This window comes from Equus caballus, chromosome 1, assembly GCF_041296265.1.
Source record: "Equus caballus isolate H_3958 breed thoroughbred chromosome 1, TB-T2T, whole genome shotgun sequence".
Classification (NCBI taxonomy): Eukaryota; Metazoa; Chordata; class Mammalia; order Perissodactyla; family Equidae; genus Equus; species Equus caballus.
The window spans coordinates 131500485-131521755 of record NC_091684.1 but is presented as its reverse complement, the minus strand read 5'-3'; the positions used below and the strand labels follow the sequence as shown (position 1 = coordinate 131521755).

At 37.2% G+C, this 21271-nt stretch overlaps 1 protein-coding gene and 1 long non-coding RNA gene across 5 annotated transcripts in view; one reads left to right on the top strand and one right to left on the bottom strand.

Moving 5' to 3' along the window:
• The window catches only part of PTPN9 (protein tyrosine phosphatase non-receptor type 9), a 78941-nt gene that overhangs the window by 26601 nt on the left and 31069 nt on the right, over positions 1 to 21271 (bottom strand). For 2 of the 4 annotated variants that reach the window (XM_023653279.2, XM_070233271.1), the window contains exons 2-6: positions 19062 to 19205; positions 16670 to 16759; positions 16069 to 16155; positions 15827 to 15951; positions 11101 to 11206 (exon numbers count right to left, since the gene is read on the bottom strand). In XM_023653279.2, the coding sequence (XP_023509047.1) occupies positions 11101 to 11206; positions 15827 to 15951; positions 16069 to 16155; positions 16670 to 16759; positions 19062 to 19205 (552 nt within the window). The remainder of the gene's footprint in view (positions 1 to 11100; positions 11207 to 15826; positions 15952 to 16068; positions 16156 to 16669; positions 16760 to 19061; positions 19206 to 21271) is intronic. The other 2 variants (XM_023653284.2, XM_070233288.1) reach the window with 1 other exon arrangement.
• The window catches only part of LOC111775722 (uncharacterized), a 59882-nt gene that overhangs the window by 23004 nt on the left and 15607 nt on the right, over positions 1 to 21271 (top strand). The window lies entirely within an intron of this gene.

Here is a 21271-nt window from a genome sequence, read left to right as displayed (position 1 = left end):
ACCACTTTCTCCCTATTCTTTTCCAAAAGACTGATTCTCAATTTGACATGTCACTCTCTGGCTACTCTTCAGTTCTACTGATTTCGTGGGTCCACAAACATTCCTTATAAAGACTATACAGTATCCAGAACAAAATTCTCCAAAAACATCTTCTCTAAAGTCTGAGAAACTACCTTTTATCTCTTCCCTCAAAGATGCAACAATTCATTTCAGGGCGTAAATAGCCAAGTCCCCTTTAACTGCCAGACTGAAAACCAGTCTCAAGGAATTCCCATATTTCTACAAAATGATAAATAGAAAGTGGAAGCCATTACATCTGCTTCCTCAGAGCAAAGACCTACAGACTCAGGCCTAGTCCATTTAAATGACTGTATGGCACCCAAATATACTGTTGATGGGACGGTAAATTACTAACACCTTCTAGAAGGCATCGGCATTATAAATTATTTAAAATGTGTGTATCCTTTGATCAATGAATTTTATTTCTGAGACTCTACCCTAAGGAAATAACCAGAAACATAAAGATTTATAAACAAAAGTGTTTACTGCACCTGTATTTTGGATAGTTAAAAATACTTTAAAACTGGAAAGAATATATATGTTCTGAAAATGGGTAGGGGTTAACAAAAATTGTATATCTTATAAGATTATTACATAAACTTTAAAATGAAAATTTCAAAAATTTTTTACAACTTGGAAAAATTCTCACAATGTAATCTTAATTAAACTAAACAGGATCAAAACTATAATCTCAATTTTGTTTAAAAAATTACACACACACATATATACTTTCACAAAGAAGAAAGACTGTAAAGAATTATATCAAAAGTTCAACAGAATTTATCTCTGATAAGTGGGGTTATGAGTTATTTTAATTTTATTCTTTCTATTTTATTTTCTATAATACTTTGTATTACTTTCATTTTTTACAACCTTATTGAAAACGTTTATATCCTTTGTTCCAGTAATTCTACTTCTAGAAACCTACTTCAAGCAAATTATTTGATGTGCAAAGAAATATAAAAATGCTTGCTGAAAATACTGTGTATTATAACAAATGAGAAAAAACCAAATATCAAACATAGAAATGATTAAACAAATTATAGTAAGTACAGGATAGACTTAGCAATTACAAATGTTCATAAAATAAAGTTGTTGGAGCTTATTGTGTATTGAAGTTGTATAAACATAATTAGGAGCATATTGAAAAACATCTAGAAGAAAGTACCATGCACCAAAATGTCAACACTGGTTATTTCTGCATGATATCAAAGACAATATTTTTTCTTAATGTATATTGGTGTGAGTTGTCCAGAATTTTGTACAATGAAAATTTTTTCTGATTATAATAGTATATTAAAGTATAAAAGATAAATATGAAAAAAATTAGCCACCCTATAAATAATATCAGCATAAAAGTATAACAGTAAAAAGTCTGATTTATAATATCACTTGTGCACACCAACACCATTCACACACACTCTCTCTCCCCCTCTAACTCTCTCCCTGTAAATCAATGATCTTACAAAAAAGATGATTTATCCTTGGTGTCTGCTATGTTTTATATGTAAATAAATATATATATTCATTTTTTAGCCTAGAAATAAACTTCATTAAGAAACATGCGTGATAAATAAAATAATTTAAAATTTTTATTGAAAGACATAACAAAAGACTTAAAAAAAAAAACAAAGCAGCAGCATAGCATTCCTGGGTGGGAGAAGATAACACTGTAAGATGTCAATTCTCTCTAAATTAATTTATTAATTCATTATATGCAAATAAAATCTCAGTGTTTTATTTCCCAGAACCAGACTGAATTACTCTAAAGTTCATCTAATCCAGAGATGGTAATTTTTTAAAAAAATTTTCTCATCAAATTTACAATTTTGACAAAGAGGTTACTTCTGGAGAATGGCACAGGCATGTCTGAGGAAGGAGGTCAGGTATTTTTCCTTGAATTGGTTTTTAATTGCTTTTATAGTTAAAAAACAAAAACTAGTTATAAAATAAAGTTCATTTTCAGTATGCATGTTATATATCAGTAAAAATTTAAATAAAAGCACACAAAAGTGTATGTCAAAGAATAAAAGAGCAAAAATAGTCAAAACAACTTTTAGAAATAGAGTATTATTAGGAAGCTTGTCCTGCAAGATATTAAACTTTATTATAAGGCTGTAATAAATAAAACAGTGCATATGTTGGTCTATATCAATAGAACAGAACAGGGAGTCTGGGGGCCAGCCCCATGGCCGAGTGGTTAAGTTCACTCACTTGCTTTGGCAGCCCAGGGTTTCACTGGTTCAGATCCTGGAAGCAGACATGGCACTGCTCATCAGGCCATGGTGAGGAGGTGTCCCACATGCCACAGTGAGAAGGACCCACAACTAAAAATACACAACTATGTACCGGGGGGCTTTGGGGAGAAAAAGGAAAAATAAAATCTTTAAAAGAACAAGGAGGGAGCCGGCCCCATGGCCCAGTGGTTAACTTCACACACTCCGCTGCGGCGGCCTAGGGTTTCACCGGTTCGAATCCTGGGCGCGGACATGGCACGGCTCATCAGGCCACGCTGAGGTGGCATCCCACATGCCACAACTAGAAGGACCCATAACTAAAAATACACAACTACGTACTGGGGGCTTTGGGAGAAAAAGGAAAAGTAAAAAAAAATCTAAAAAAAAAAAAAAAGAACAGGGAGTCCAGAAATAGACACACCTACCACAAGGGAATTTAGTATAAAAGTATTATCCTAAATGAATAGAAAAAATGTATTAGTTAGTAAGTGTTCCCAGGACAGCTATTTGAAAGCAAATTATTTTATCTAAAATACTATGTATCATATATAATATTATATATATACTATATATAGTATAGTATATAAAATTTTTTGAAAAATAAAGAAAACATAGTAGTATGATGAAAGACACCATAAAATTGAACAAATTATAAACTGCAAAAAATGCTAGTAACACATACTTAATTATATTCTTAATAACAAGTCTTATAAATGAGTAAGAGATAAACACTTCAATAGAAAAATGGGTAAAGTATATGAGAAGAAAAATTTTGAAAGAAATACTTGATGATAAACATGAAAACATGCTAAAGCTCATCAGTAATAAGAAAAACACCAAATAAAAACATGTATATGATTAAAATCCAAATAAATTAATGTTGACAAAACCAGTGAAAAACACTGTTGATGGGAATGTAAATTTGAATCAAGTTTTTGAGGGCTATTTGGGAATATTTATCAAAAATTTAAATGTTTCCATTCTTTGACCCTACGAATTTGATTATTAGCAATTTATCCTGAGGAAATTATTGGCCAATATAAAAAAATGTATGTAAAATGATGCTCACTGAAGCCTTTATAAAGGCACAAAGATTGATAGAATCAGTGAAAGTATCTAATATCCAGTACTGGAAAGCTAGTGTGCATATCCTCTTACCTGGATGCTTCCCTCTCTTCCTTTTAAGCTCTTGAACTACCTAAAATAAGACTGTTTCCAATCTATTTTTTACTATTGTAGTTGTATTAAGAATGCTGGTGGCCACAGGCCCAGCCGGTGGCGCAGCGGTTAAGTGTGCATGTTCTGATTTAGTGGCCCAGGGTTTGCTGGTTCAGATCCCGGGTGTGGACATGGCACCACTTGGCACACCATGCTGTTTTAGGCATCCCATGTATAAAGTAGAGGAAGATGGGCACGGATGTTAGCCCAGGGCCAGTCTTCCTCAGCAAAAAGAAGAGGATTGGCAGTAGTTAGCTCAGGGCTAATCTTCCTCAAAAAAAAAAAGATGCTGGTGGCCAAAACATGTTTATTTTTATAATGTCTGTAACTTAAACACTTCAGCAGTCAGCAAATATTTACTCATTCAACAAATATTTGAGAACTTAGTATGGGCCAGGTACAGCAGTGACCAAAGCAAACAAAAATTCCTTGCCTTCATGGAGCTTACATTCTTGTTCTTTTACCTAAATATATGAACAAGAATTTACATTCTAGGAGTGCTCAGCTGGCATTTAATCAGAAAGGTGACCCTCCCAAAGCAGCTACTGTAAGCCCTTCAGAAGCTATTCCTATTATATGAGATATTCCTTTATATAACAGATGTTAGAAATGGGCTCTTATCGTTGAAACTGGTGACATTTGATATATGTGAATTGCCTAGATATTTTGGGGATATTCCCCTCCCTTAGAAACAGGGCAGAGATCTGGTAAACTACATCCTGTATCTTTTAGAATGGCACTTAGGGTTACAGTGAAATCTGGGGTTGACTTTGGAGGATTTTAACTGCCCAATGCCATTAACAGTATGCCTTCAGGGTACTGTTGTGTCTGCCTGAAGAGAACTTTTCATGCCAAAGTTGAAGCATCTAGAGAAACACAGAACTGGGATTTCATTAAGGATACCACACACATTGCATGAACAGATTTTGTGCTGCTTGCTAATAATTTTGTCCAATAAATATTTATTGTATAGCTAAAAGAAAAACAGCACGAACTTCATTTTTTTCTGCTTAGTATATCCATAAAAGGAATACTCTGCAGCCATTAAAAAAAATGAGGGAAAAAAATTAGTAAAAGCTATAAGTATTGACATAGAAAGATGAAGGAAGATACACTGTTAAGTAAAAAATGTCAAGTTACAACCACTGGATATAGTACAACTCAATATTTGTAAAGAAAAAAATAATAAATTACCCTCATCCTGTGTGTGCATACATACATACATACATAACCATTTTAAAAGCCTGGACATACATACCCCAAACTCTTTAGACTGATAATCTCCAAGGGGTGGGAGTATAAGTAATATTTTAGTCTGTCACTATTTAGTTGTATTACCTTCGGCAGTTTCTTAAAATTCTCTAGGCCTACGTTTCTAGAACTGTAAAATGGGGATAGTGATAGTGATAGCCATCACACCTCATAAGAGTGATGTCAGGATTATATGAGTTTTAAAGCATAAAAAGAGCTAAGAACAGTATGCAAAGCATTCAGTATATATTAGTAAGTATTACTTTATATGTGTCTGCATTAATGAAAATTTTTTTTAACCTATATGTTTTAGCCATGTATTTCATAATCAGAAAAATAAAGATTTATCCTTCAGGGGGTAAATTCCACATTGTTGGGTTTAAATGATTCATCTAAAACAATAATTAGGGGGCCAGCCCAGTGGCGCAGCGGTTAAGTGCCCACGTTCTGCTTCGGTGGCCCGGGGTTAGCCGGTTTGGATCCTGGGTGCGGACATGGCACTGCTTGGCATGCCATGCTGTGGTAGGTGTCCCACATATAAAGCAGAGGAAGATGGGCATGGATGTGAGCTCAGGGCCAGTCTTCCTCAGCAAAAAGAGGATTGGCAGCAGTTAGCTCAGGGCTAATCTTCCTCAAAAAAAAAAAAAAAAAAAACAATAATTAAACTGTTAAGAATCCATATGATGATGTTCATACTACCTAAAGCAATCTACAGATTCAATGCAATCCCAATCAGAATCCCAATGACATTCTTCATGGAAATAGAACAAGGAATCCTAAAATTCATATGGGGCAACCAAAGACCCCAAATTGCTAAAGCAATCCTGAGAAAAAACAACAAAGCTGGAGGCATCACAATCCCTGACTTCAATATACTACAAAGCTATAGTAATCAAAACAGCATGGTACTGGTACAAAAACAGGCACACAGATCAAGAGAACAGAATTGAAAGCCAAGAAATAAAACCACACATCTACGGACAGCTAATCTTCAAAAAGGAGCTGAGAACATACAATGGAGAAAGGAAAGTCTCTTCAACAAATGGTGTTGAGAAAACTGGTTAGCCAAATGCAAAAGAATGAAAACAAACCATTCTCTTACACCATTCACAAAAATAAACTCAAAATGGATCAAAGACTTGAAGGTAAGACCTGAAACCATAAGACTTCTGGAAGAAAATATAGGCAGAACACTCTTTGATATTAGTCTTAAAAGGATCTTTTCAGACAGTATGTCTCCTTGGACAAGGGAAACAATAGAAAGAATAAAACAAGTGGGACTTTGTCAGACTAAAGAGCTTCTACAAGGCAAGGGAAAACAGGATTGAGCTGAAAAGACAACCCACCAACTGCGAAAAAATATTTGCAAATCATATATCCAACAAAGGGTTAGTCTCCATAATGTATAATGAACTCACACAGCTCAACAACAAAAAATCAAACATCCCAATCAAAAAATGGGCAGGGGATATGAACAGACATTTCTCCAAAGAAGATATACAGATGGCCAATGGGCACATGAAAAGATGCTCATCATCACTGATCATCAGGGAAATGCAAGTCAAAACTACACTAAGATATCACCTTACACCCATTAGAATGGCTACAATAACCAAAACAAAAAATAACAAATGTTGGAGAGGGTGTGGAGAAAAAGGAATCCTCATACACTACTGGTGGGAATGCAAACTTGTGCAGCCACTACAGAAAAGTAAAGAGATTTCTCAAAAAATTAAAAATAGAAATACCCACTATCCCACTACTGGGTATTTATCCAAAGAACTTGAAATCAACAATTCAAAGACACTTATGCACCCCTATGTTCACTGCAGCATTATTCACAATAGTCAAGATGTGGAAGCAGCCCATTGACTGATGACTGGATAAAGAAGATACGGTACATATATATATATATATATATATATATATATATATACCATGGAATACTACTCAGCCATAAAAAATGATAAAATTGTCCCATTCACAACAACATGGATGGACCTTGAGGGTATTATGCTAAATGAAATAAGCCGGATAGAGAAAGACAAACTCTGTATGATTCCACTCATATGTGGAAGATAAACACGTGGACAAAGAGAACAGATTAGTGGTTACCAGGGGGAAGTGTGGTGGGGAGTGGGCACAAAGGGTAAAGGGGCGCACCTATAAGATGACTGATAATAATAATGTACAACTGAAATTTCATAATGTTGTAAACTATCATAACCTAAATAAAAAAAAAAGAATCCATATGATGGCAACTAAAATAGGTTATGACTTTTTAAAATTTAAAACCAGAATTAATCCTAAGAAATTTACTAAGATGAAGAAAATCTACTCAGAGCAACTTAAGAAGTCAAACATTATTAGTATTTTTATTCTAGTGTCATATTTTAATCCAAATCCTCATCACAGTAACTGCTGGAAATTAATTCACATTAAATAGAAGTCTGGAGTGTGAGACTTCAAAATAAATTTGAATGTGTGCATTCAAAATAAATTTCTGTCTACAATTTGCATGAGAATAGGGATGGTAGGGGATTATATTTAAAATTTTATCTTTTCCCAATGACAGAGCAACTAAGTCACTAATAAGAACATGATATAGATTCTAAAACAACAGGACTTTATTTCAGCCTCTTTGAAGTTATATAGCAAAAACAACAACAAAACATAGAGTATTTCATTATTTTGAACCAAATAAAGGAGGAGACACAAACAGCATAAAAACATTTGAAAAAAAGATACAACTTTGTTATTAAAGGAGTTCAAACAAACAAGCAAGAGAAAAAAGGAAGTATCAGTTTAAGAATTTCTAAATTCAAAAAAGGAAAAAAATTACAGAGTGCATTGCTGGGATGGTTCAAGGAAATAGATATCCATACTTGTTGGTTACAATGTAAATTTTTTCCCACTTTTATGAAAAGTAACCTGGTGATGTATAAGAGAGATATAAGAACATTCATAATCTTTAACCAAATAATACAAGTCTTATAAATATGTTCTTAAAATAATTTAAGAGGAAAAGCTAAAATGATCATAACAGCATTATTTAAACCTGAAAACAACCTAAAAAATACAGAAAGACGGTTAGATGATTATTAAATTGTCTGTGGTATACTAACAGGTTATTGAGACTTTGTTAAAATTGACAAATAGAAAGTCTAAGTTGTGGAAAGGAGGGACTATTTAATATGTAAAAATGGAAAAAAATTAGCTATCCATATGGGGGGAAAAGGTCAGATTCCTACATCTCATACTACACTCAACAATCAACTCCAGATGGATTAAGATCTTAAATGACAAAAGCAAATTTTAAACTTTTAACAGAAAGTAGCCCCTCAAAAAGTTAAACATAGAATTACCATATGATCCAGTTAATTCCACGTCTAGGTATATACGCAAAAGAAGTGAAAGCAGGGACTCAAACAGATGCTTGTACACCAACGTTCATAGCAGCATTATTCACAACAGCCAAAAGGTGGAAACAACCCAAATGTCCACCAACAGATGAATAAACAAATAAAATGTGGTATATGCATATAATGGAATATTATTAATCCTTAAAAAGGAATGAAATTCATGGGGCCGGACCGTGGCCGAGTGGTTAAGTTTGCCCACTCTACTTTGGCGGCCCAGGGTTTCGCCAGTTCAGATCCCAGGGACAGACATGGAACCGCACCTCAGGCCATGCTGGGGCCGCATCCCACATGGCACAACCAGAAGGACCTGCAACTAGAATATACAACTATGTACTGGAGGGCTTTGGGGAGAAGAAGAAGGAAAAAGAAGATTGCCAACAGATGTTAGCTCAGGTGCCAATCTTTAAAAAAAAAAGAAAAAAAGGAATGAAATTCTGATTCTGATACATGCTATATATGAATCCTGAAAACATCATGCTAAGTGAAATAGAACAGATACAAAAGGACAAATATTGTACAATTCCACTTATATGAGAGTCTAGAACAGGCAAATTCATAGAGACAGAAGAGAGGTTGCCAGGGGCTGTGAGGAGGGGGGAATGGGGAGATATTGTTCAATGGGTACACAGTTTCTGTTTGGGATGACAAAATCATTCTGAAATGGACAGTGGTGATGGTTGTATTGTGAATATACTTAATGCCACTGAATTGTAAACTTAAAAGTGGTTAAAATGGTAAATTTTGTTATGTATATTTTACCACAATAAAAAAGAAAACTAAAAAGTTAATACACATGGCAGAATCAGTGGTAGAGCAGTAAAAAAAAAAAGAAAATAGTTAATATATTTTTTCCAACTTTGGAATAGGGAAGGACTTAAGATGCAAAACATATTAACCAAAAAAGAAAATACAGACACATTTAACCATATTAAAATTAAGAACTTCTGTTAGTCAAAAGGACTTTATAAAAAGTGAAAAAACAAGCTATAAACTGAGACAGTGTGTGTATATGTATATACACACACACATATGTATACACAAATAGATTAGTATTAATAATATACGAAAAACTACAATAGGAAAACAGGTAAAACTCATAGTCATTTTGCAGAAGAAGAAAGCATCTATGGCCAATAAATATATGAAGAGATAATTAATCTCACTAATAAGAAAAATGCAAGTTAAACCACAAGATACTATTTTATACTCAACTGAATGGGAAAAAATTAAGTCTGATATTATCAAGTGTTGAAGACGATGTGGATCACTGAAAGTTTTACACATGGCAGGTGGGTACAACCACTTTGGAAAACAATTTCGCACTATTTTATAAAGTTGAATCTTTACAGACTTTATGACCTAGTAATTGTACTCCTAGATGTATACTCTAGAGCATGCATTCTCAGTGGGGGTGATATCATCCCCAAGGGGGTAAAATTAGTTCTGAACAGAGTGGGGAATGGGCAAAAAACCCCATCATACTCTTTTTTATGTTTAAAGTACAGATATACATTCAGTTCTTAAAGATATATACAGTACATCTGTGGTATTAGAATTTTCATTAGAAGAGGAACAATTAGGGGAGGAAATGTTTAAAAAAGGCTCCTTAGTGAGGCAATAACGAAAACATGGTTGAGAAACACTGCCCCAGAGACACTCTTGCACACATGCACCAGAAGCACTGCTCATAACAGCAGAAATCAGGAAACAAGTCAAGGAGCCATCAATAGAAGAGTGGATGAATAAACTGGTATATTCATCAACAGATGAGGAATTAAAAGGTATGAATCCTTCAACCATCAATAAAAAGGAATGAATCACAGCTACATGCCACAGTAGGAATTTTAGTAATATTATGATGAATGAAAAACGCAAGTCCCAGAAAACAACATGCAGTATACAATACCCTCTTTATATACTTTCTGCTGTAAAGCTATAATAGTAATACAAACACCTCTAAAAATCTAGTTCCATAGTACTCCCAAGTGAGGTCCTGGAACAAAGACTGCACAGACTCCTAGATCAATGTTTTTCAAGCTGCACATTGTCACTCAGTAGGTCCTGAAATTAATTTAGGACATCATGACTAACATTTTAAAAATATGAAATAGAATTGAGTAATCAAAGTGACTGCACATAGTAGGGGTAAAGCTTGTTTTGTGAAACTTTTCTGTTTTATAAATAAGTACACACAAATCTACACACCTTTATCTTTGGATTCTGAAGTCTAAACAGCTCTGAAAACCCTAAGTTTCTTTTGTTAACTTTGGTGCAAAAATTCATGGGGCAGCAAAATCAGGCCCGAAATCCTATTTTATAGCCTTTATTCTTCTCTACTCGTTATGAACAATAATACATTTCATTGCAGAAATATTAATGTGTTTGATTATAGAGTGGCATACATATCATATTATCTTTTAAAGTTTAAAATATTAAAAAACACCTCTGGACCTAATCGTTTGAGATAAGAGATTAAGAACCTATCTATGTATATAGCTCTACATGTATGTACCTAGTTAGTGTACACATTCTTTTGTATACTAAGTCACAATGTAAAACATATTTCTGACTAGACTGAGACAAAAAAGTCTAAAAGGCGCTAGCCAGCTGACATTTTTCACTAACTCTGGCCTTACCTAGTTAATTCATTCATTCTTATTCTAGAAAACTCCAGGAAAGGGTCATTCTACCTTTATGACTTAGAATGTTCCTGTACATTTCTTGTTTTAATTCCTCTCACTTTACTTTTAAGATCATTTCTTGTTCTGAGGAAGCAGATATTAGTCATCACTTACAGGTGATCTTTAAATTGAACATAATGGATGAAAGTTTACATCATTCCTAAATCTCCCAAATAAAAAAAGTCTCCTAACCATTGAAGGAGAATTGAGGAGGCCCTTTCACAGCCTTACCTTAAGCAGATTCAGGACTTTCTTGCCAAGATCCAGCTCAAAGTTAGCATAATTAGAACCGCACATGTCATAGATAAACACCAGTCCATTCCTCTGAGTTTCAAAGCTGTAAATCAATCATTGAATAAAATATTTATAAGACACATAAGGAAGGTTGAAAGGCTGGGGCAAAAACACAGATACAGAAACTATGGACACACGTGGGACCAAAATAACTGCCTCCCTGAACACTGGTCTTACAAAAGGAGGATTTATCTTTGGAATCAGCTACACTTATTGTGATGCTGTGATTTATAATAAGAAATACATATTTGGTCTTCAACCTTGTTCCTGGCACAGAGTTCCTAAAACTCTTGGAATTTCCTAAGTGAGGAGAGTGATAAAAGTATCTGTTGTTATATGTTAATGAGGTGGCTCTGGACTGCCCCTAGGTCACCTAAGGATGAGGGCTGGCTGCCAGGGGAACCAACCAGGTGATGCAGGTTGGAACTTTCAGTCCCTCCCCTCCCTTCCCCTAGGGGAAAGGGACGGAGATTGAATTCAGTCACCAATGGCCAATTATTTAATCAACCATGCATATGTAATGAAGCCTCCATAAAAACCAAAAGGACAGGTTCAGAGAACTTCAGGGTTGGTGAATGTGAAGAGGTGCTAGAAGAGTGGTCCTCTCAAAGAGGGCATGAAAGTTCCATGCTCCTTTCACTATACCTGGACCTATGTATCCCTTCCATCTGGCTGTTCCTGAATTACATCCTTTTATAATAAACCAGTAATCTAGTAAGTAAAATGTTTCTCTGAGTTCTGTGAGCCACTGTAGTAAATTCACCAAACCCAAGGAGGGGGTCACCGGAACCTCCAATCTATAGCCTGTTGGTCAGAAGCACAGAAGACAACCTGGACTTGCCACTGGCATCTGAAGGAGGGGCAGTTTTGTAGGACTGAAAACCCTTAACCTGTGGAATCTGACACTACCTCCAGGTAGATAGTGTCAGAATTGAGTTGAATTGTAGAACACCGAGCTAGTGTTGGAGAATTGCTTAGTGGTGTGGGAGGAAACCCTATGGGTTGGAATTAGAATTAGAATTATACTTATTGATGCATATTTAGTTAGATTTATCAAGTGTCAAATTCTTAGGTTTGAGAATGTTCCAGAGCATCTAGGTTATCAAAATTGGAACGGTTTTCTCCCATGTCTCTGAATCTGCTTATCCAAATTCTATAACATTCCATGCTCAGCTCAAAAGTTTCCTCTTCCAAGAAGATCTGCCTGATAACTGTAATCAAATGTACTACCATCCTTCATCTCCTTGAAGCCCCATCAATCTTCCTGTGGATTTTTCTTGAGGCTCTTAAAGTACTCCCACTTTGTGCGGCCATCTGATTCTCTTCTAGAGGACAAAAATGTGTTTTGTTCACCTCATTACCCTCAACAGTCCCTAGCACAGTCCTTGCAAATAGGTATAAAATAAATGGTCACTGAACAGTAATTCAGTGGACTGGAATCCCATCACTAAGAAAATATTTTTAAGACCTTGTGAGAAACTGAAAAACAAAACTCTAAGCTCAATGATGGTGAATTTGTCTCTTATGGCTTGAAGGAAGAAAACAAACCCACAAATGGTCTTTGGAAAGCATCTTAAAAAGTTAATTAAGAGGTGATGAGTCTATTCTCAGAATGCAGTTAAGAACATATGAAGATATGAAAAGTATTCCTCAGTCCAATCTCCTTAATGCCTAAAGACTTCTAAAGTTGCACTCTTCCACCAAGCCAGATGCTTATCTGCTTCTGATCTGCACATCCAAAATAAATTATTTGATTGGACTATTCACAGATGATGGCAAGTTTTCATATCTATTTACAATTGAGAAAATTTTTTAGCACAAAACAGAATCCTGCAATCAGGGGTCTCAATGTTATTTTCTATCTTAATTTTTTTGTATCACCTCCTGGAAGCCTCCATATCTTCACCCTTTCAACAAAATCAAAGGCAGATGCATCCCCTCCATGATGTAGCATTTCAAAAATCTCTAGTTCTGAGGTAGACCCAAGTTTCTCCAGCAGATTTGGTTTCAAATGACCCCTAATGTGTTACAGTTAATGCTAAATCTTGACTCCTTTTTTCAGAACCCCAGAGAGATTATGATTCACCAAGATCAAAGACGTTCTTAAACAAGTGGCACAATTATTGAGTAAACTATCCAGATCTAGAGACTTCCCATTTGTCCACAAGCTCATCAAGGGCCAAATTTACAGAATTTATAGATTTTCCTCTCACAGCTCCAGCCTGTGGCAGGGAACTGAAACAGAGAAGTCACTGCAAGGGGAAATAGAATTTAATAAAATAGAAGCTATGGTGCATAATGATGCAGGATCTATATTCCTAAAAATCACTCATCCTGTGAAGGCACATGAAATAAATACATATGCAATAGGATTTTCATTTTTGGGGGTACAGAATATGAGGTTTACATTAATAGCTATTTCTCTAGTAATAATTGCTTCCCTACTGAGTTTGATTCCTGAACTGGATGCTACCAGGAACACCAAGAAGTTTAAAATAAAGTTCTGACATTTGTTTCAAAATAATCAAGGGGGAGGGGGGAGGCTATCAATGAAACAAGACTGGTAATAGATCACTTTGAAGAAGATAGATGATGGGTATGTGGAAGTTTATGATACCATTTCCTTTCCACCTATGGAGATTTGGGAATTTTCCATTATGTAATGGTAAAAAAGAAGGTTCCTTGCCCTCAAGGAGCTTACATCTAGAGGTAGATGAAAAACACAACACTCTAAGATAAATGACATCATAAGGTTGTATATAATTAAATACAAAGTGATTGGTATTATTGATAAGTGTTATTAAAGTCAGAGTAAAAAGAATTTTATTTATGACAGGTTGGAGTGGTAAGTGGGCCAGTCATAGAAGCTGGGCCTTAAAGAAAGGGCAAGATTTAGCAAAGAGGAGGGGTTTCCTCCTCTTTCATCCTGGCTCAAGGTAACGTGGGAAAACAACCTTACTAGTGAGAATATTTTGTTTGGAAAAATGGGTTCATATTTATTTATTTTATATGTACCCTCTGAATAATGAGGAATCACAGGGTTTTTAAGAAAGGAACGGACATCATGAAAACAAAGTTTTAATTATGTTTATGTGTGTGGTCCTCCTGTGAGATCCAATAGTCACACCAGAAAGAGCAAGCTTTGGCCACTGCCATGCCTCTTTGAGAGCTCTGACTCTCTAAGCTCCGCAAGGAGAAAGGCCAATACTGAATTTTCTGGTAAAGGAGGCTTTCATTCATTCTTCTGAGCTAAAGAAGCATTTCAAAGGAACCTATATTCTGGCAATTATGCCTGAAGACCAATCACAGGAATCTGAGAAATTCTACACTTCTGATTGGGCAGTACAGGGCCTCTGAGACCAATGGTCCTTTCTCCTTAGTAACTTCTCTTTTTCAGAATAATGCTGGGGCCAGCACAGTGGTGTAGCGGTTAAGTTCATGTGCTCTGCTTCAGCAGCCCAGGGTTCACCAGTTCAGATCCTGGCTGTGGACATACACACCGCTTATCAAGCCACACCGGGGCAGGCGTCCCACATATAAAAAATAAAGGAAGATGGGTACAGATGTTAGCTCAGGGCCAATTTTCCTCAGCAAAAAGAAGAGGACTGGCTGTGGATGTCAGCTCAAGGCTAATCTTCCTCAAAAAAAAAAAATAATAATAATAATAATAATGCTGTGTGTGTGGTTCGGATATATCTCCCACTGAGCATCAAAAACAGAAGCTAAGTACTATCAAAGTAACATTAATGAAGCAGTAACAAGCAAACTAGACAGAGAACCCCACCTCAGACAATCCTTTGACTATTCCCATCCACTAAGTCCACAGCATGACTAAAGTTGTGCACAGCTGTCTCTCACTATCTCAGGTCTCAGCTCTCGATATATCACTTCTAACCCAGAGGACCAACCAATGACATGTGGAGCAATAACAAACTGTAAATGGCAAGCACCAGAGAAGAAAGAAAGTATGGCAGAAAGCCAACAGAGTAGGGTACAAATAGCTTTGGCCAACACTGAAGAAACCAGGGTCTTAGACCTATTTGCACCAATATGAGATGACTGTAAAAGAGTCACATAACTTCATGGGGCTTCAGTTTCTTTGTCTGTAGAACAGTAATAATATCATTTACCTTAGAGGGGGAGGGAGAAATGACCTGAGCTAGTTCTTTTTGCGTATGCACCTGTTTATAATTTTGCTTAACTTTATACTTTTAGACTCTTCTTTCCTGAATGCTGATTCTCAAAATCCTCTGAGATAAATGGCATTATTCCTATTTTACAGACAAAGAAACTAAGGCCCCAGGGGGTTTCAAAAATCAACATTCAGGGGAGAATGAGCAAAAAGAACCAGCACAGGTCATCTCCCCTTCAATCTCTTTCAATTAAGTAATTCTCAATACACTGAGGACTGCTAGTTAATTGGTTTTCTCAGCTTCTGTTATCCTAAAATAGAGCCAAGCAGGTAAACATACAGCATACCCACCATCTTGATAGTACCTGGAAACATGCCAAGCCCTTAAGGACATGGAATGTTTTCTATTCATAGCACTGCCCAGGGAACATCCTAGGAGCACAGTGAAGGCACTGCTGAGTTTAATCAAATCAAGGACTGCCGCTTTCCCATCTGGATACAGAATGCCTAAAAGATAGTGTCTATGCTCACCTATCCACAGCTCTGTCTAGCAAATAAAACAGAGCCTGAAGTACCACATGTTGGACTGACTTCTGAGGATGATGCAATCTGGCAGTGAAGAGGGCAATGGAGGCTCCTGTTGGATCCCGAACATTCTAGAGCAAATCAAAAGCAAGAAACATTTAGAAATTGAATAGAAAATGACAAAGTCACTAAGGCTTCTTATATTCTGGACAAAGGTTTGATCTGAAGAAAACAGATGCTGGCAATACTTCTCTGACTTGCATCAATTGCTCCAAAAAGGGAAGAAAGTTCATATCATCCCATGTCTGACTCTCAGCACCCCCTGGATCATATTCCTGTAGTAGGAAAAAACCACATTCTCTTAACTCTTCAATTGCAGAGAGATTAAAGGATGGTCTACACTGGCAGTTTAGCTAACTTCCCAAGCAGGATGGGAAAAAAAAAAAAAACAGCAGGAGAAAACAATGGAATACAACTGACCATGGTTTCTATGCTCTGCCTTAAAAGTACCACTGTATACTCAACTGAAAGGCTGTGGTCTCTAAGTGGGGAGAGATTGCATTAAAAAAGGAAGGATGGGCCTCTGACACACTGTATACTCAGCCCAAAGGCCTTGACTAACCTTGATGAACCAATGAAGAAACTTTCCTAAATCTACTGTACAGTTGATTCTTAATAATTTCGATTATTACTAGAATAATTTTGTGTCAAACTGCACAACTGCTTCACATCTGCTCCTGACTATTGAGACTCTAGATTTAGGATAAGGTATCCAAGAACAAAGTACAAAGAGGACAACAGCTACAAAAGGAAATAAGGAGAGTACAAGAGAGGCCCATAAAGACTCACTAAGATGGTGAATTTTCCACTAAGGATCTCAGAACGAAGAGGCTCTTCGTGAGGTTTCAACTTCACAATGCCTTCCTTCCTTCGTGTTTCCTAAAAACAAAGCACAGCAAGATGAATCAATATGAAAATACTGTATATCCAGGACAGCTTTATGTAACCACCAAATCTCAGAGATAAGAGACTTTAGAGTTAACTAATTGAATCATGAATTCCTTTGTAACCCTCCTTCCAGTCAACAGAGAGTGTTATCAGAATTCTTGTCCAATGCTATCTTATCAGCCCTTTAGGTAGGATATTTTCCTCTGAATCAGTGAGAATCCTGACCCTGAAGACCAACCAGTATGTACCATTAGGGTGCAAGGTCAAAGTTCTTAAACAGGCAGCAGCACTGGTATTGCACCAGGATATTAAAACATGTACCCGAAAACTGTCTGGAAGCAGACATCCTCACACTGCCTCCCTGCAGAGGCCTCTCCTATTTTAAATAGGAGCCGGAGCCATCTCTCCCTCAACATCCTCCCAACAGTAACTACCATGATCACATTCTTCTCATTCTCCATGGCTAGATTCTTTAAGCTCACCCTCAGTTCCTTCACACTCTATCTACTGCATTCTCATTTACTCCCAATCTAACTACACCACTGAGAGCTCCTGCTCCAGTGACCATAACCTTCCTGTCACCGAATCCACCGGGCATGTTCAGTCCCCCTTTTAAATGACAAGGTTGACCATTCACATGCCCTTTTTCCTGAGACATTTTCTACCTTTGATAGAGAATACTCCCTTGGTTTTCTTATTTCTTCAACTACTCTTTCTAAGTTTCTTCTGTGCGTGTTTTTTTTTTTTTTTCATTTATTTGCTCACTCAATTCACTCACTGACTCATTCATTCCTTCTGCAGATATCTGTAGAGTAACTATTACCTGTCAGGCACTGAGCTGAGTACTAGGAACATGCTGGTGAATAAAATAAGATAGGTCTTTGTGTACATTCTTCCTCAATCTAACCCTAAAATCAAATTCAAATGCCTTTTGAGATCAGTGGCAAGTGAAGACAGCATTTAGTACTTGGATCACAAGAGAGTGCATGCTCTACCTAAAGCATTCAAATCCAATTTTTAAAATAATACTGGACCAAACAAAGCAAAAAGTCTGAGGTGAAGTTCTGCCCTACACATCTTCCTATTCGTCACACTCTCCCAGGATGATCTCACTCATTGGCAAGGCTCCAATAGTCAGCTTTACTTTGGTTACTCCAAAACCTCTACTTCCAGTCCAGATTTCTTTTCTGAACCCTAGACTCATATTCCAATTGCTTAGAGGACATAGATATCCCAATGGCACTTCAAACTTAACATGGCCAAACTGAACTCATGGCCTTCTCTCTCCACAGACCTGCCCACACTTCAGTGTCTCCTAAATTAGTGAATGCCACCACCATTTACCCTGCCACTCAAGTCAGAGACCCAAAACCCTTGACCCCTCTTTCCTTCCAATTTAAGCAACCCTGTCCAACTGATTTTAATTCTAAAATCTGCCCACTCTTTCTCTATCTTTCCTGACACCATGCTTAATGATACCACAATCGTCTCTCTCCCGGTAAGTACAACAGTCTCCTAATGGGTCTGTTTCCAGTATAGCCCTTCTGATCCATTCTCTAAAGCACAGTGAGAAAAATCTTTCTAGAATGTAAGTCTGATCGAGTCATTCTGCTGTTTACACCTTCAACGAATTTCTCTGCCCTTAAAAAGCAGATACTCTCTGATCTAGCTTAGTTCACTTCTGCTGCTCAATCTCTTGCCATGCCCCCCATTCCCACTCAGCATTTCTACTCAGCTCAATTTCTCTCTTGCCACTAGGTATCTGAACATGCTGTTCTCTCTGCCATACTCCCCCACCTGTCCGATTCCTACTCATTCTTCATATCTTAATTTAGAAGTCATTTCCTTCAAGAAGGCTTCCTCTTAACTAAATGTGCTTCCATAGAACCCAGTACTGGCCTATCGTAACATTTCTATAATTGTTTACTCTCTCTTTCTAAATGATACTCTCTGCACCTGGAACATAGTATGTATACAATAAATATATGTCGAATAAATGAACAAACACTGAATGAAGTGATCCACAAGATAGGTGTGAGCCTCACTCTTAAACTAATCCTAGCGCTTTCTGTCCCCCCTCTCCTTTTTTTTTTCCTTAAATTTAGGGAGATTTTGTATCTCTTCAGAAGGATTTTCTGACTCCAAAGCAGGGCTCCTGGATACTGATACACCTTTTTTTTATGGGAGTGGGGCAAACACTCAGAGAACCACTGTTTGTATAGAGTATGGCAGAGAGAATAGCAACATAGAGAGCCCAGCTGCCACAGGTCTGGTCCATCCCTGAGTTACGTACCCTGTAGGAGTGGAACAACTCTATGGCACGGAGCACATCAAACTTCCGGGCCATGAGGAACTTGACAGCCACATTCCAAGACAGAGGGGAAACATTGTATTGAACTGTCCACTTGTTAATCTCTTCAAGAAACTGCTTGGTGGCCTGTTTGACAAAGAAAGTAAAGAGTAATTAGTAAGTTGAGAACATACTTATGGAAACAAAAGACAAGAAAAAAAATACCATCCTTTCCCCAAGCAAGTCTCAACCCAAAGTTACTACAGGGAGCAGAGGAAGACAAGAGTTGGGAACAGGTCTGAAACCCGAAATACATAGTTAAAATTCATAAAACTCAATGAGGCCAGAAGCCAGAGACAGGTTCAGAGAGCAGGACTTAGCACAGGGATACATGAAGAAATAATGAGGGGAGAAACCAAGGCTCTCAAATGAGATGCAAATTACTGGCCCCAAAACAAAAAAACAGCAGAGTTTGATTTTTTAAGGTTGAAAAAAAAAGGTGGATGGGGGGCCGGCCTGGTGGCATATTGGTTGGGTTCGCACACTCCACTTGGGTGGCCCAGGGTTCGCCGGTTCGGATCCCGGGTGTGGACCAACAGACCGCTTATCAAGCCATGCTGTGGCAGTCATCCCACATATAAAGTAGAGGGAGATGGGCACAGATGTTAGCCTAGGGCCAATTTTCCTCAGCAAAAATAGGCAGATGGCGGTGGATGTTAGCTCAGGGCTAATCTTCCTCCATAAAGAAACCATAAAGAAAATGGTTTTGGCTTTGGCATTAGCAGTACTACTTGAGAGAGGCAAAACTATTAGGATGAATTTAACAAATCAAAAGGCCAACTGTTTTTTCTAAAGACTGATCCCACAGGACTTCCTCATGCTTCACATGGCAGCCGAAAGACCCAAAAACCGGATACTAGTGCCCGGACAGTCATTAACGGCCCCTCTGGATAGTGGTTTGAGAGGAGTAGAGAGCCTAACATTGGGGGAAGGGTGGGAAATTTTCATTTTCACTGTCTGATCCCAAGCTGGCAAGATGTCCATTTCTGGAATTATTCCTCTCTCTTGATTAACCCATGTTCTTTCACCCTCTCTCACCCTATTCTTCCTTACATTTATAACCAGTTTCTGCTCTAGCCAAACTACCCCCATTGTTTCCTCATTTTAGAACAAGATTTACATTGGGATTTTTTTCACGCATATTCTAAATTGCTAAGTACTTTCTGCATGGCTATTAGGTTCCTTCCATCTAGAAACTTTACTCACATGTTGGTCCAAAATGTGATCAACCTGATGAGAATTCTGAAATGTAACTGATCAATCAATCAATCAACTCACAGTTAAGACGTATTTATTAACTATTTGTTAATATCTGTGCTAAGAAGTATAATACAAAAATGATGTTTGCTTCAAAAGATGTAAGACCAACCTACTATCTGACCACGGACAAGGTAATTCTCTCTTCATCTCTAGTTTTCTACTGAAAAAGAAAAGGAGAAAACAGCAATGACCTACTTCAGAGGCTTGGCAACAAGTCCTATCTGACAAGTACAATTCAAATTGCTACATATGTGTTTAAACAACTAGTAAACTAGAGTCCCAGAAGAGTCGGCAATATCTCAGGACAGAGCACCTGATTCATCTTCCAATTTCTACGAAAGGAAAAAGGCACTTATAAACCAGAGTAAAATCTAACAGGTCTGAGGTTGCACCTGAGCTTTAGAACCTTCCAATGGAGGCAGTATAACTTACACCACCAGAAAAGGAGAGAACCAGCAAAAACAATCAGGCAAAGTGCACTAAAAGAGCCAAGAAATAAAGGCCATGAAGAAAAGCTTTCAGACAATCATTCTGGCCCAAAACCAACTGAAGTCAGACCAGAGAAATGAGTTCCAGAGAAGACAACAGGACAAACTGGAATGCTCCACTAGAAAACAGTCTGAGTTGCCTCTGTGGAGTGAGTGGCCAGCAACAGAATGAGGAAAGATGGAAGGGAAAAGAAGAGAAGTGAGCACAGAAAGATCCCAGAAACAAAACTTCAGCCAGTCCGGAAGGTCCTCAGATTTTGTAAAGGGTATTTGTTTTTTAAATTAACATATGATCTCTTAAATCCAGCCCTCTCCTGGGCTTCTCTGAAGCTGCTTGTAGAATAAAACACTAGAAGAACAGAACACACTTTTCCCCTTTTTCTAACGCAAACAACAGACAAATCA